The sequence below is a fragment of the Scophthalmus maximus genome, chromosome 4, assembly GCF_022379125.1.
Source record: "Scophthalmus maximus strain ysfricsl-2021 chromosome 4, ASM2237912v1, whole genome shotgun sequence".
NCBI classification, from domain to species: domain Eukaryota; kingdom Metazoa; phylum Chordata; class Actinopteri; order Pleuronectiformes; family Scophthalmidae; genus Scophthalmus; species Scophthalmus maximus.
Window position 1 is genome coordinate 5,440,001 of NC_061518.1, and position 13,155 is coordinate 5,453,155.

Genomic DNA, 13,155 nt, shown 5'->3' on the forward strand with positions numbered 1-13,155 from the left:
AACACGCAAACACACACACACACACACACACACCCACTAACACGCAAACACACACACACACACACACACACACACACACACACACACACACACACACCCACCAACACGCAAACACACACACACACACACGCACGCACACGCACGCACACACGCGCACGTGCACACGCACACACATCTGTTTCCACTGACATACACAGATGTTTAGAAGTGGAAAAAGAAGCGTATGTTGCTGATTTGTGTTGCACGCTGTGTAGGAAGCCAAATGAATAAGAGGATGAACATGACTTTTTCGAAAGCTTTGCGATGGAGACGTAAGAGCAACAAGGGATTTGTTCATACTGGTCATTAACACGCGTCTTGCAATCACAAGTGGAAAAATAGCTCTAAGTGCGTTGTTACAATGCTCCATGAAATGCATCTTGAGCATGTAAAAGCCATTTGCACAATCGTGTTAGATGTCTCAGGTTTACACTACATTAAAATGCACGTTAATAATGCAAATGTTCTATTTTTATGCCTCAAGTTGTCTCATTTCGGCGCGTCGACACACAAATACTGGTCTCAGCCGCTGGATTACAGGGGTGTTAGAGAGGAAAAGGATTGTGTCGCCGTCTCTTTTTGTCTCTTTCCCCGTGGATAATGTAAATGTTAGAGCGTTAGTGCGATGACAGGCAGAGCCCCGCTCTATAGTCAACAATGATATGAATACGGATTCTGTCTGAAATACTCATAGCCCAATGTATATGCCATCAACTAAGTGAGCCTCTTTCCGGTTTTTGAATCTTCACCGCCCCCCCGTTGCTAAAACTTGGAAAAAATTTGCAGATAAAAATGTGCAAATTAACACAAATGTCTTCACTCCCGCTGTACAAATGAAATATGTATGAGATAAATCCTGATGAGACAACTCACGGCGACGTTTATCGCAGGACAATCTGGTGCCAATACCAGAGATGGAAAGCAATTATGTGAAACCAAACTGTATGATGCGAACAAAGTAATGACTCTTATGATTAATCCAGGCCCATTTTGCCTGTTCCGCATCAAACGGGTCCATATCAAAGACGCCGGTCTCCACAGAATGAAGCTTGCTATAATTGCACGAGTTGGACGCGATATGTGGACGGTATTCATCCATCAGGACAAAGCGACTGTGTCTTTGTTTTCCTGCCATTCACACTGTAACGCCCCGAATTGATCTTTCAAGGTCATCGCCCGCGGCAACACGACCAGCTCTCACAGTTGATCAGAGAGCTGACGGACTGATGAAAGAGTGTTAACTCGTTCAAGAGCCTGATGCAGATTTTTTTAGATATATATTTGTTACGGCGGTAGGCACCGCCCCCCTCTGTCAGGCATCTCATCTATTTGAATTATGCGAAGCAGAATGTGTGGAATCTCACGCGCCTGTACGTGTGGTTCCCCTCGCTTCCCCCGTCCGGCTCTTAAAGGAGAATGACACGCACACGCACGCACACGGGCAACACACTTTGTATAGACTCAGGGTTGCGGTCTTGGAAGTTTGTTTTTTCCCTTTTTCGGTTCTTGAAGACAGATAGATCTGTATCTCTGCTTTTACCGAGTCATCTTTTTTCTCTTTTTATTAGTTGTTTTTTGGAACAGCATCATCCCGCCCCGTTTCCCCTCCTTCCGTTAAATCATTCATTTCTTTGTACCTCATTATTTACACCTCCACAAGAAATAACTCTAAAGCCCCAGTGTGTAATCTTTGTACTTTTTCTGGCAGGATCTGGTGGTAAAGTAGCAAACCACAACCAACTGAGCATCCGACAGGGGACACTTTATGGCGGCGCACCCCTGATTCAATTTTGGAAATTCAATGCGAATGCGACGTTTTCTGGACCGTTTTCTGCAACAACCGTATGTAATGCTGCGTTCCATTATACTTCGGAACTCGGACCCCCGGAAGTCGGGGGGGGGGGGGGGGGATTTTTTTCCGACACACGGAGGTCGGGTCCACCTCATGGAACTATATTTAAACACGAAAAAACATTGTTGAAGGGGATTATACATATGTGAACACAAAGTAACGGACAATACTTTCAATTTCTGTGAACACGTTCTTCTAAATATTACACACTGTAGCTTTAAACATGGATTCCCTTCACCCCTTCACAAGCTGGGCTGTGACCATATCGTCCATCATGTCTGTTTTGTGGAGCCGCTTCAATCCCAAACCTTTGATCCCCCTTTTTTTCGGCTGGGTGGTTTTTCCAATACCTTCTATCCTATAATAAACGAGGAAAATATCTTGCTGGGCTCCGCTGTAGAACATTCGTAAAATGCTACTGCCTGTTCAACGCGGCACACCACTCGGGACAGCCTGAGCGGTGTCAGCGAGGTTTTGCAGAAGTGATCACAGGCGCCACCGTTTTTCCGGCGACACGTCGTCTCATGCGTTCTTCACCGGGCGTCTCGGGGCCGAGATATGAACAGGGGGTGAAGCACATAACCCATGTTATCTGCCCCGGAGGGAGAAATGAAGCACAGCCCAGCCGGGTCATCCCCTCACGGACTGTGGGGGAGATCCAAGACGGAGATGGAGGAGATCCAACCGGAGGGTAATGAGTCTGGAGGGACGGCTCACACTTTTTTTCTATCCAAAGTGGTGGAGGTTGGCAGAAGGAGAAGCCAAAGGAGTCAGGTGTTTTACTTTCAGCATTGCCGAATGAATTCCATCGCTACAGACACATACAGCAGTTTAAACAAATGATTGTTACTGCTTGTGTTTGTGTGTTGTGTGTTTCTGTGGAGTCGCATTTCAAGAACTGGTGAACGAGGAGTGGAAGATTCACCATCCCTCTCTCTCTCTCTCCCTCTCTCTCTCTCTCTCTCTCTCTCTCCCTCTCTCTCTCTCTCTCTCTCTCTCCCTCCCTCCCTCTCTCTCTCTCTCTCTCTCTCCCTCCCTCTCTCTCTCTCTCTCTCTCTCCATCCCTCTCTCTCTCTCTCTCTCTCTCTCTCTCTCTCTCTCTCTCTCCCTCTCTCTCTCTCTCTCTCTCTCTCCCTCCCTCTCTCTCTCTCTCTCTCTCTCTCTCCATCCCTCTCTCTCTCTCTCTCTCTCTCCCTCCCTCTCTCTCTCTCTCTCTCTCTCTCTCCATCCCTCTCTCTCTCTCTCCCTCCCTCTCTCCCTCCCTCTCTCTCTCTCTCTCTCTCTGTGTACCACCCGCTAAACTTTTTATGGCAAAAAGCCTCCAGTCCGTCATTTCTCTCACCTGTTCCGCAGGTGACGCTGCATTCGGTCCATGAACCATACTTCCAGAAGAAAGCTGACCGAGGAACAACGTCGGTGTCCTGTGAGACCCACTGGTTGATCGTGTACTCGTACCGCACTCCGGGATTTTTCTCCTGGAAGAGAAGCTGTGGCACACGAGACGACGACGTCAAATGAAGGCCGCAAAAGTGTCCAGCAACAAAAACCTACCAGACAAAGTTCTTCTCAGGAGCCAAATCACCAACTGCATGTAATGTTTATGTAAAAAAAATGATTTCAGCTTCTTAAATGTGAATATTTTCTGGTTTCTTTGCTCCTCTGTGACAGTAAACTGAACATCTTTGGTGTGCGGACGAAACAAAACATCATCTTGGGGTTTTAGGGAAACACGATCGGCATTCTTCACCATTTTATGACAACAAATCGATTAATCGAGGAAAAAACAATCCACAGATGAATCGATTATGAAAATAATCGTTAGTTGCAGCCGCACTGAAACCAAACTCTTGTCAATTCTCAGCAGCCTCCCATTTTTTTGTGGCTTTTAATATCTAGATATTTTCAACATAACTGATATAAAGAACACGGCAATAACAACTGTTCCGTGCAGCAGCAGCATTTGCTTTTCGAACTGTTCATAACTCTTCGCTTCGATTTCTCTCCGAACGCACACGCGGGTTCATGCAGCGTGCGGCATCGCAAAAAAAGGGGGAAAAGATCAAACTCGGAACGCCAAGCGGCCAATCCTGCCTGAATCCACAGCGGCTCCGTGGTGGGCCCCGGCGACGTCAGGTTCTCCAGGTGGCCTGTCCGCACGTAGGTGAAGACGGTGCCGGCTGCCTTGTACTCCCCGTTCCACTGGATCGTCCAGCCGCCGTTCAGGAAATACGTGTTGGGGTTGTCGCTTCGCAGCGCCAGGAAATTCCCGGCCGCCGCCACCTCTTCGATGCGGATGTGCCTGGCTCCCTCTGGGATCAGTCCGATATCTACATAGCCTGAAGGACATTATATGTCATGTGAGTGAAACTGAGACACAAAGTCTCGTGTATACACACACACACACATATATATGCTGTAAATAGACAGCGGTGGAGATGGACGGGGAAAATTCCACTTTTTTTACTCTTATGGCGTTCTACCAATGGGAAACGGGGACTTTGTTCAACTCCATCCACTCTTGTATCTGAATTTATTTAACAGATGGTTTGGGTTCTATCAACAGTGAAGTAACTTGAACGTCGACTGTTTTCTCTCTAAAGGTGTCTACAGGGATTCTAATCGACTTTACAACTGTACAAAAAAACACTTATCTAACGGGGGATGGTCGTATTTTCGCGGCGGACATTTCTTTAACAATGTGATGATGAAAACTTCAACGACAGCTCTGCTCCATCTCAAGTGTCACGGGTGACCATGACACAAAAACCAGGCCTGCTTTTCCATTCCTCCCGTCCTTCACTTCTCTGCCCTGATCTACCAAATCTGATGATCTGGAGTACCGCTGAAACAGGAGATTACGACTCTAATACATTCAAAGGAAGGTTTATACATATAAAAATAATACATACATAAAATGTAAATAATGAAAAAACTGGTGCAACTTTGGTTGTCTCTTTAGCCAAAAATACTCCAAAAATGTTCCTGTACAAGTGCATCTTGGCACATATTGACTATAATATTATTAAAATATATTATTATATTATAATATTATAATATTAACTTTATTAAGAGGGTCTTTTTTATAAAAAGCTATAACTATTATTTACTGTGTAGGCTGCTGGTCCCGGGTCACACAGTTCGTTCCCTCACGTCTCAACATGTTTGAAAGACAATGAACGACTGAACTGAAAAGCAGACGCAAGAATTCAATAATGCATTTGTCAGCGAGCGAGACGTGAAGTGATCTACAAATGTCAACCATTTGTTAAGTGTTGAAATGTGAGGAAGGGACGTGAGTGAGTGAGGGAAGGGAGGAGCCCAGACTCTGAAACAGAAAGAAGCTGAATGGAATTCAGCCGTCATTCCTGTTACTTTTCTACGCCGGCGCTCTTCCGACCGTTCGAGTACTTTTTCGCGAGGAAGGCCAAAACCGAAGGTGCTAAGGAACATACCAAGCCCCTCGCTCTCGTCGAAGGTTTTCTTCACAGTCGTACAGGTGGAACCGTTGCCAAGACAAACGCCACAGCGATCCTCCACAGCACTGGACTCGATCCCGTAGTCACAGCCTATGTTCTGTAACACACAGCGATGACACAGCAAAATCAAAAAGAGGTTCCAGACAGTATGGTGACATATGGAAAAGGGAGTATTCCTCATCATTTCACATTGAAAGTGAATTTTTCCTATCCATCATTCAAATACCTTTTGAGTATATATACATTTATTTATTGTAATGCTGGAAGTTAAATCTTAACCCCTAATTATAAATCAGAACTATTTTGCGGAATCAATCTGAATCTGCAAAGTAACTAGTAACTAATGTGCCGCCTCTGAGATGTAGCGAAGTCGCAGTGTAAAGCCGCAGAAAGTATAAAAACCTACTTGAATAAATGAACTCCGGTATGTTCCACAATGAACTAAAGGTTAATCCTGATAAAACCCCAGAATTCAAAATAGAGGATGATAATATGCAGCACGCTCAAAATGACTGACAGGCCTAAAACTCAAAGAATGTCACGACCTCGGAGCCCCAGGTCTGCGATTCCTGTCCACACTGTATCGGTGACTGGCATTTTGTCCCAGGGTGATAGATAGGCAAGGGGGCAGATAACAGCCACCTCGGGTTTTGTCTATCAACAAGCTCATTGTCATACAGAATGTCACACGTGTAGCTCGCCGCTTGTCGCGGAACATGATCGCACAAATAACCGGCGCGACGAGCCGAACGGGAGAATGGAATGAGAAGTGGATCTTGTTGGGGAAATCGAGGGAGAACAGCTGACGGAGAGACGACAGATCATATTAAAGGGGCAGTAAGCAAATTTGAATCCAATACAATGCGAATATTTGCTCACGGTCAAATCCACCACACAGCGCTGTGGGTGCAGTCTGTAGACTATCCCTCCCCCGTACCTTGAGAGACGTGCTATCTAAGGGGTCGACCGATTACCAGCCTGGCCAATTACCGGAGCCGATATTCAACATTTTTATGATTATCGGTATCGCCGCTTTTTTGTAAGCCGATTCGCCGATAAGATATCAAACGGATTTTCAAACGTGCTCAGTTTGCTCCGATGCAGCCGTAGTCACGACCCTCTGGACTTGAGCAATGTCCCGTCCATGCTGCTGACAGCTCCTTGCACCTTTTTGGTTGAAAGGTTCTGTGAATTAGAAGATATGCTTTAAGGCATTTCAACAAAGTTTTGTGTTGAGAGTTTGTACTATCATACATTTTGACGCCTTTTTGACACTTTCGTTGCTGACAAATATATCGGTTTCAAAATTCGGTCATCCGTCTCTAAGATTAGTAATAATCGCTATCGGTATCGGCCCGGAAAAAAAGCCATATCTGTCGCCCCCTGGTGCTAGAGTCATGCGACCACGCAGGGGTTTTAGCCTAGTGTCGGTCTCCCCTACCTGAGGCTGCAGGTTCAAGCCCCGGCCGGCAAAGGGAGAGACACTGGCTTGCAACCAGTCGCATGACGACACCGCACGTGGATTAGCAGGTACAGTACCTTGCAGATGCCATTGATGCACATATCCCGACTCTTGTTGCCCTCGAGGCACGGCGTCCCATCGGTGACGGCGTCCAGCATCTTTTCAGAGAAATGTTCATTCAGCGGCCGGCAGTGCAGCTCACACGGGTTGACTGATCGAGTCGCGGGAGAGATGAGAGAGAGAGAAAAGGATAACGCTGCGGTAAAAGAGGAGGAAGGTGTGCTTTACGGGAGGCGAGAGTCGGGTTCCAGCCGCTCACCTCTGTTGATGACCGCTTCCCACTGGTAGAACTTGCCCTTGTAGGGCAGGGCGTTGAAGTGGCTACACTGGACGCTTCTGAAGGTGGGCGGCTCGTGGGGACACGGCGTGATGTTGCAGACCTTGTACCTCCGCCGCTCTCCCAGACAATACTTCCCCCTGTGCCTGGGACTGTCGGAGAGGGTCAGAGGCCGAACATTCAGAGCGGCTCGTTGGCACTTGCGTTCCAAAAGCCTTTTTTTCGGAAAACGGCGGCGTGAGGAGAAAAACGCTTCGGCTCCGTAACTGCGCGCAAAAACACTTGTAGAGCCAGATGAGATCAGATATCCCTCTTCTTTTTATTTTTTTTTTACTTTTTATATAAATAGAGAGCAGAAGCAAAATTTTGGGCAAAACTGAGAAAATTAATAGCAAATGTGGAAAAAGGCAGCGTACGAAACAACCGCTAACATTTACTGTGCTCACACTGATACTGGTGATGTACTGTTTGAGCTCTGCTCCGCACGAGAGCTTCTTCTTCTGTCTCTCACCAGAAGCGTCTGGTGCACGATGAAGACGCTGCTCTGATTAACAATAGACAGTCTGGGGCGGCTGTGGCTCAGGACGCACAGTCGTATGCCACCATGTGAATGTGCGTGAATGGGTGAATGGGACATTCCTATAGGGCGCTCTGGGTGGTCTGTTTGACTAGGAAAAGCGCTATATAAATACAGTCCATTCACCAGTCCATTACACTTGTCTGCAATTTAAATGTGGAAAAAACTTACACTGGGTTCTCACAGTCTCTGTGGGCGCCCTGGACCCCGGCCCCGCAGGTCCTGGAACAGGCCGACCACTCGCTCCAGGACGCCCAGCCGCCGTTCACGCTCTCGGGGTGAGATCCAAAGGCCACGCACGCTCCACTGAAACACCACTGATTTGAGAGAGAAAAACAGAAAAACATCAGAGCTTCATATTCATCTTCTTACTCGGCAAAAAATGGCGTGGGCCATTTTGCCAACTATTCAGTGAAACAGCAATAGTTTTGGACTCTTCGAGTTCTGATATTCTCCAGATATCACTGCACGTTTATTCCTTCTTTACCCTTTAAATGAGAGCTGAAAAGTTACTGTTTGAGGTCCCTTCATTGCATTACTCTGTTATTTTACTTTGCGAGGGAAGAAAAGTGCTTTGCAGCAACTTTATTTATATTTAAAATGTTTTAATGCGGCATCACTCATTTCATTCTGCTTTTATTGAGCAACACACACACACACATACACACACACACGGACGGACACGGACGGACACACACACACACACACACACACGGACGGACACACCAGTATGAAACAACTGTATTTGTATTGATAATTTTTTAAAAATATGCAGAACAAGAAATCAACGAATTACTATTACACTTCTAGTTCTTTTCTAGTTTCTTTTCTGGACTTTATACTGCACATTTTCTAACTGCATCAGGACTGTTAACCATGCTCTTTTCCTTTGTGTACTTTTTGTGTATGTCTGCTATGACTAATTAATTTCCCCCCCGTCAGGATTAATAAAGCCATCGATCCATCTATCTAGTCTTTGTTCCTCCCCGTTTTCCTCATGTCCTAGGAGGCCCCCGTGCAGTCCCTCCCTCAAACATCGTCAGTCGCCATGGACAACGTCGGCCTTCCCCTTGTGACCCCCCTCGTCTTTCCCCTCCCACGGTCGTGGGATGGACAACACATACCTTGTCCTCACCGCAGCCGGTCCCGTCCGCGGCCCCGTCCAGCTTCGAGTGGCAGGTTGTCCCCACAGTGCACCACAGGGTGCTGCACACGTTCTGAGGAAAAGCAAAAGAGAAAGAGATATTGATGTTGTACTAAAACAACATGTTTGCCTCTCGAACGAGCAGAGATCTTTTCCCCACGCATGCATTTTAACCTTTAGGGAAATGTGCCCTTTCTTTTATTAAAGCTGCAGGTGTTTATTGGTTTTCACTGTACTGGTTGTGTTGGTTTGTTTGCATGGGTTTTGTCCAGCACACGTGGAGTTACAGTGTTCATCCAACTGAATCATCTGGATTCAGTAGCTCGAGTGGAGATACAAGGACAAAAAAAGAGGGCATTAATATTAACGGATGAAGCTCCTCCCAGTGTATGAATGAGCTGAGATGATGACCTTTCGCTGTCACTGAATCCTCATCATTCCTTCAAGTTGTCAGAATTCAATGATTCTATGCGTCACGCTCTGCGGTACAACAGTGGTGATTTTTTATGTTTTGGACATTTGATCCCGGCTCTGTCCGAAGGCCGAAAAAGATCTGCCTGCCAGCAAATCTACAGTCTGCCACATAAAACCCCAATAAGTGCAGTATGTTGCCCAAAGTCTGCGGTCAAGAATAATAGAATAGGATAGAACTTTATTGTCCAAGGAGTTCATCTCCCCGACAGAAAACACTGCTCCTGAAGCCCCTGAAAACACCTCGTCAGTATTCCGGGCAGTGATTCCGTAACATCGTGATTTAACTCACGCCTACAGCGACTGGTCTGGCACGCCCCCCCCCCAAACAAAGCCAGGTAAAGCGAGAGCGGGGGCCCACGCTTCCTAAATGCGCTGGAAGCCGTTAACCAATCACAACAGAGTTGGCCAGCTGGCCCAATCAGAGAAGGCTGGGCTTCATTGAGAGGGGGGGGGGTCCGTAAAGAGACGGGAGATAAAACCTAGATCTAGACATTTCATCTTTAGGAGGCGACATGTTGGGCGAGCCTCTGGAAATCGCGTCCCTGAAGAGTTCCCAGATTCCGACTGGCGACCGCTGATCAATACTGTACAGATATGAGAACGGTGTCAGTCTTATCTGCTGTAGCTCTGCAACAAGAAAGCGAATAAGCATATTTCCCCCGAATTCTGTGATTCTTTAGTTTTAAATAATTCACTTTCCAACTCCTTGATTGATTCCTGACTGGAATTAGTGCCGTCTCTTTACAATCCTCTCAGGCCACGGCTCAGCCACTCAGAAGGCTTTTGAAGAACTTTTTGAAAATTCATTTGACACAGCCCATTACCGATTGCAAAATTTGTGTTGGCAGTGGCAGCTCGAGGCACTGTGACTTAAAGCACCCGGGAAAAAACATTTACCAGATTAATAACGCATCATTTATACAGCGTTAAAAAAAGAAAAGAAAGAGCAGCAATTCAGAGAAGCACGATTTTGGCCTCGCAGCTGTTTTTGTTTGCATTTTCTCAATTTGCATTTTTGTTTTCTTCAGCCGCAGTGCGGAGATCCCGCAGGCCGGCTGTAAAAAGTGAAAGGAACCTTAACAGACAGCAGACTGACCTGGATTTGCAACAATAATGAATCAAAAGATCCATTATTGTGTGCGCCTCAGAACCGATAACACAAAAAGGTCAGATGGACGGTTTATCCAGGATTTCCTGGATGACGGGGGCAAACGTCTGGGCCCATTGTTGCTGCGGTCGCTTGACATTTGTGATTGTGACGAGGATATTGAGCATTTTTGGCCAAAACCATCGTGCACCAGGATGATTTTTTTGAGATGTAAATGATTTAAACTTTTTAACTTTCAAATGGAATAAGACCTCTGTGCAATACTTCGCCATTTCCTGCAATTAATAGCATCCAACTAATAGCACAAAAGAGAACAAAAGTAATATTTCAGTGACTGATCTTCACGCTTTTCAGGAGATAAACAAATCTTTCGAAAATCCCACCCAAATCCCCAAACTAGCAATTCCTGCAATCCCTTTATCCACGGGCACGAACCGATCAGATGTGTCTTTCCAACTTTGTCTTCTACAGTTTTGTCAAACTGTAATCCTCGACACTGTGTATCCTAAAGGCTTTCTACAAAGATACTGTTTGTGTAACATCCTATTTGAAGCTTCTCAACTTGTGATACTGGGTTCCAGAGGATAAAAGGTCGCAATCCGCAACTGCAATCTGTGATTTCGGACAGAGAACCGGTCCATTTCGTTGCCTCTGTCCCACATCACCGGCTTCGGGCGCAGTACTCGACACTACAGCTCCAATGAGCCAAGTCGATGTCCTCACGGTGCAGACATTATATCGTCGGAGGCGAAGACTGCGACGAATAAAACACACTTTCTCTCGAATCGGCTTTGCACATTTCTTTTTTTAAAGACATGCTTTTTTTGTAGCCGTCATTCCTGCTCACTTTTATGGTGAAACACTATATACAATATATAAAAAGGCATCAAACCTGTCACAGCCGATAAGCTGCTGTTTGTGCCGCAATGCCTGAAGGGGAGTGGGCTGCAATCATGGCCATGGATGTAATCGTCATCGAGATGGTCAATTTTAAATTCCTTTTCCGCTCTGGTTTTGTGCTTTACACATCAAGTTTTTATCCAACACCCCCCCCCCACACACACACACACTTTTACAGTACAATATGCACAAGCACGCAGCAAAGCACATTCCTGCAGGAAACATGAAGGTGACACGACTGAATCATGTCCCATGGTCTCACGAAGGGAGAAGGCTGCTGATGTAAATAATTTAAATAAATGTTACTATTCAAAACATACATATTTTAAGGAGGGGATGTTCCACACACAGTGTAATTAGGTCGGGGGGGGGGGGGGTAAACGCCATACTGTACATTTTTGAGAGTAACTCATGTTTGAAATAACTATGTTTATTTACAAGAAAACGCCACGGGGTAAACCTGAGGCGGGTAATAACCGCGCTCCATATCGCGATGACCTGAGTGGATTCTCAACCACAACACACTTGTTTTTCTTTCCCCGGGGGGCGGATGCTTGTCGAAAACCAGCACATATGTTGACGAATGGTATTTATAGAGGCATTCTGATGTCGGCGTACGTGCGTGTGGTCCGAGTCGGTCCGCTGCTGTTGCCATGGGCCTGACGCACTGCATCTAAATCATCTAGTGTATATCCGCCCCAAGCCAGGAGTGATTGCACACATGAGAAGATCAAATGTGCAACGTATTTAATCAAGTGTACAAAAATGGAATCCATCTCTGTCGAAGCCTGAAGGGGGGGGGATATGCAAATTTGAGTCATTATTTCAAACACATTAAAGCCACAAGATGTTTTCTTCCTCTGTGGGCTTGAATACGGAGACTGGTTTTCGAAACCTTGGTCACTGTGATGCCTTGTGCCCCACGCGCGTTACCCCGGGCGGCCACGCGGCGCACCGGGCCGCAGGGAGTTTAATCGCAGCTCCAGAAAGAGAGACGGCAGGTCGTCGGGCCAATGGCTGAGCACGGGATGTCAAGAGAATAGGACGACCGGGCCATCGGAGAAACACACGTGGCTGCACGCCAATCGGCTTGTCGGACCGCTTCGGAAAAAAACTCCTTAGCCCCCCCAAAAAGCATTTCTGCAACTTTTCTGAAACCAGTGAGTCAACGATCACATCCGCTTCACGGTCAGTGATCGGTCAGTTGGCCGGGCGAAGGTCTGGGGATTAAAACTTCTCTCCCCAGCGCTCTCTCTTTTTTCCATTGTTCACAACATCAACAAAAAATCTCTGACCATTTGTGAGATAAAAGTGCAGCACTATAAATGTCTTCTTAAAATCAAAAAAATTGAGCTCTGTCTTCCCCGTTTAAGATCCAGTAGCCGGTAGCACTGAATGTGCCCCCCCCCCCACACACACCAGATCCAACAGTAGATAGCAGCTCAACACGTGAAGCCATGAGGAGGAGGCCTGTCCTCCGCCTGCGGATCCTTCCGGTGAACCAGACAGGGATGGAAACAGAGGACCACTACGGCCACGATCAAAGGTTTTTTTGGGGCCGTGCACATACTGTACACAGTGTGTTTGAAGCTGGCAGGGCATTTTCACAGAAAAGCTAGAAAGACAGAGACCATACTGCAGCCTTCCTCCTACAGAAATCAAATATCATATGCCTTCAACTGTATCATCCTATGTTATATGATATATTGTAATATGTTGTGTGCCCTGTGAATTTGATTTGTCAAGCAAGGCGGAAGGAAAAGGGCTGACTATTGGCTACAGAGTC

The 13,155-nt window shown here is 46.4% G+C and overlaps 1 protein-coding gene across 4 annotated transcripts in view; it reads right to left on the reverse strand.

Moving 5' to 3' along the window:
- The window catches only part of LOC118302087 (A disintegrin and metalloproteinase with thrombospondin motifs 7), a 60,658-nt gene that overhangs the window by 22,189 nt on the left and 25,314 nt on the right, over positions 1–13,155 (reverse strand). For all 4 annotated transcript variants that reach the window (XM_035627945.2, XM_035627944.2, XM_047331456.1 and 1 more), the window contains exons 10-16: positions 8,868–8,960; positions 7,915–8,060; positions 7,149–7,318; positions 6,907–7,040; positions 5,344–5,464; positions 3,983–4,227; positions 3,234–3,378 (exon numbers count right to left, since the gene is read on the reverse strand). In XM_035627945.2, the coding sequence (XP_035483838.2) occupies positions 3,234–3,378; positions 3,983–4,227; positions 5,344–5,464; positions 6,907–7,040; positions 7,149–7,318; positions 7,915–8,060; positions 8,868–8,960 (1,054 nt within the window). The remainder of the gene's footprint in view (positions 1–3,233; positions 3,379–3,982; positions 4,228–5,343; positions 5,465–6,906; positions 7,041–7,148; positions 7,319–7,914; positions 8,061–8,867; positions 8,961–13,155) is intronic.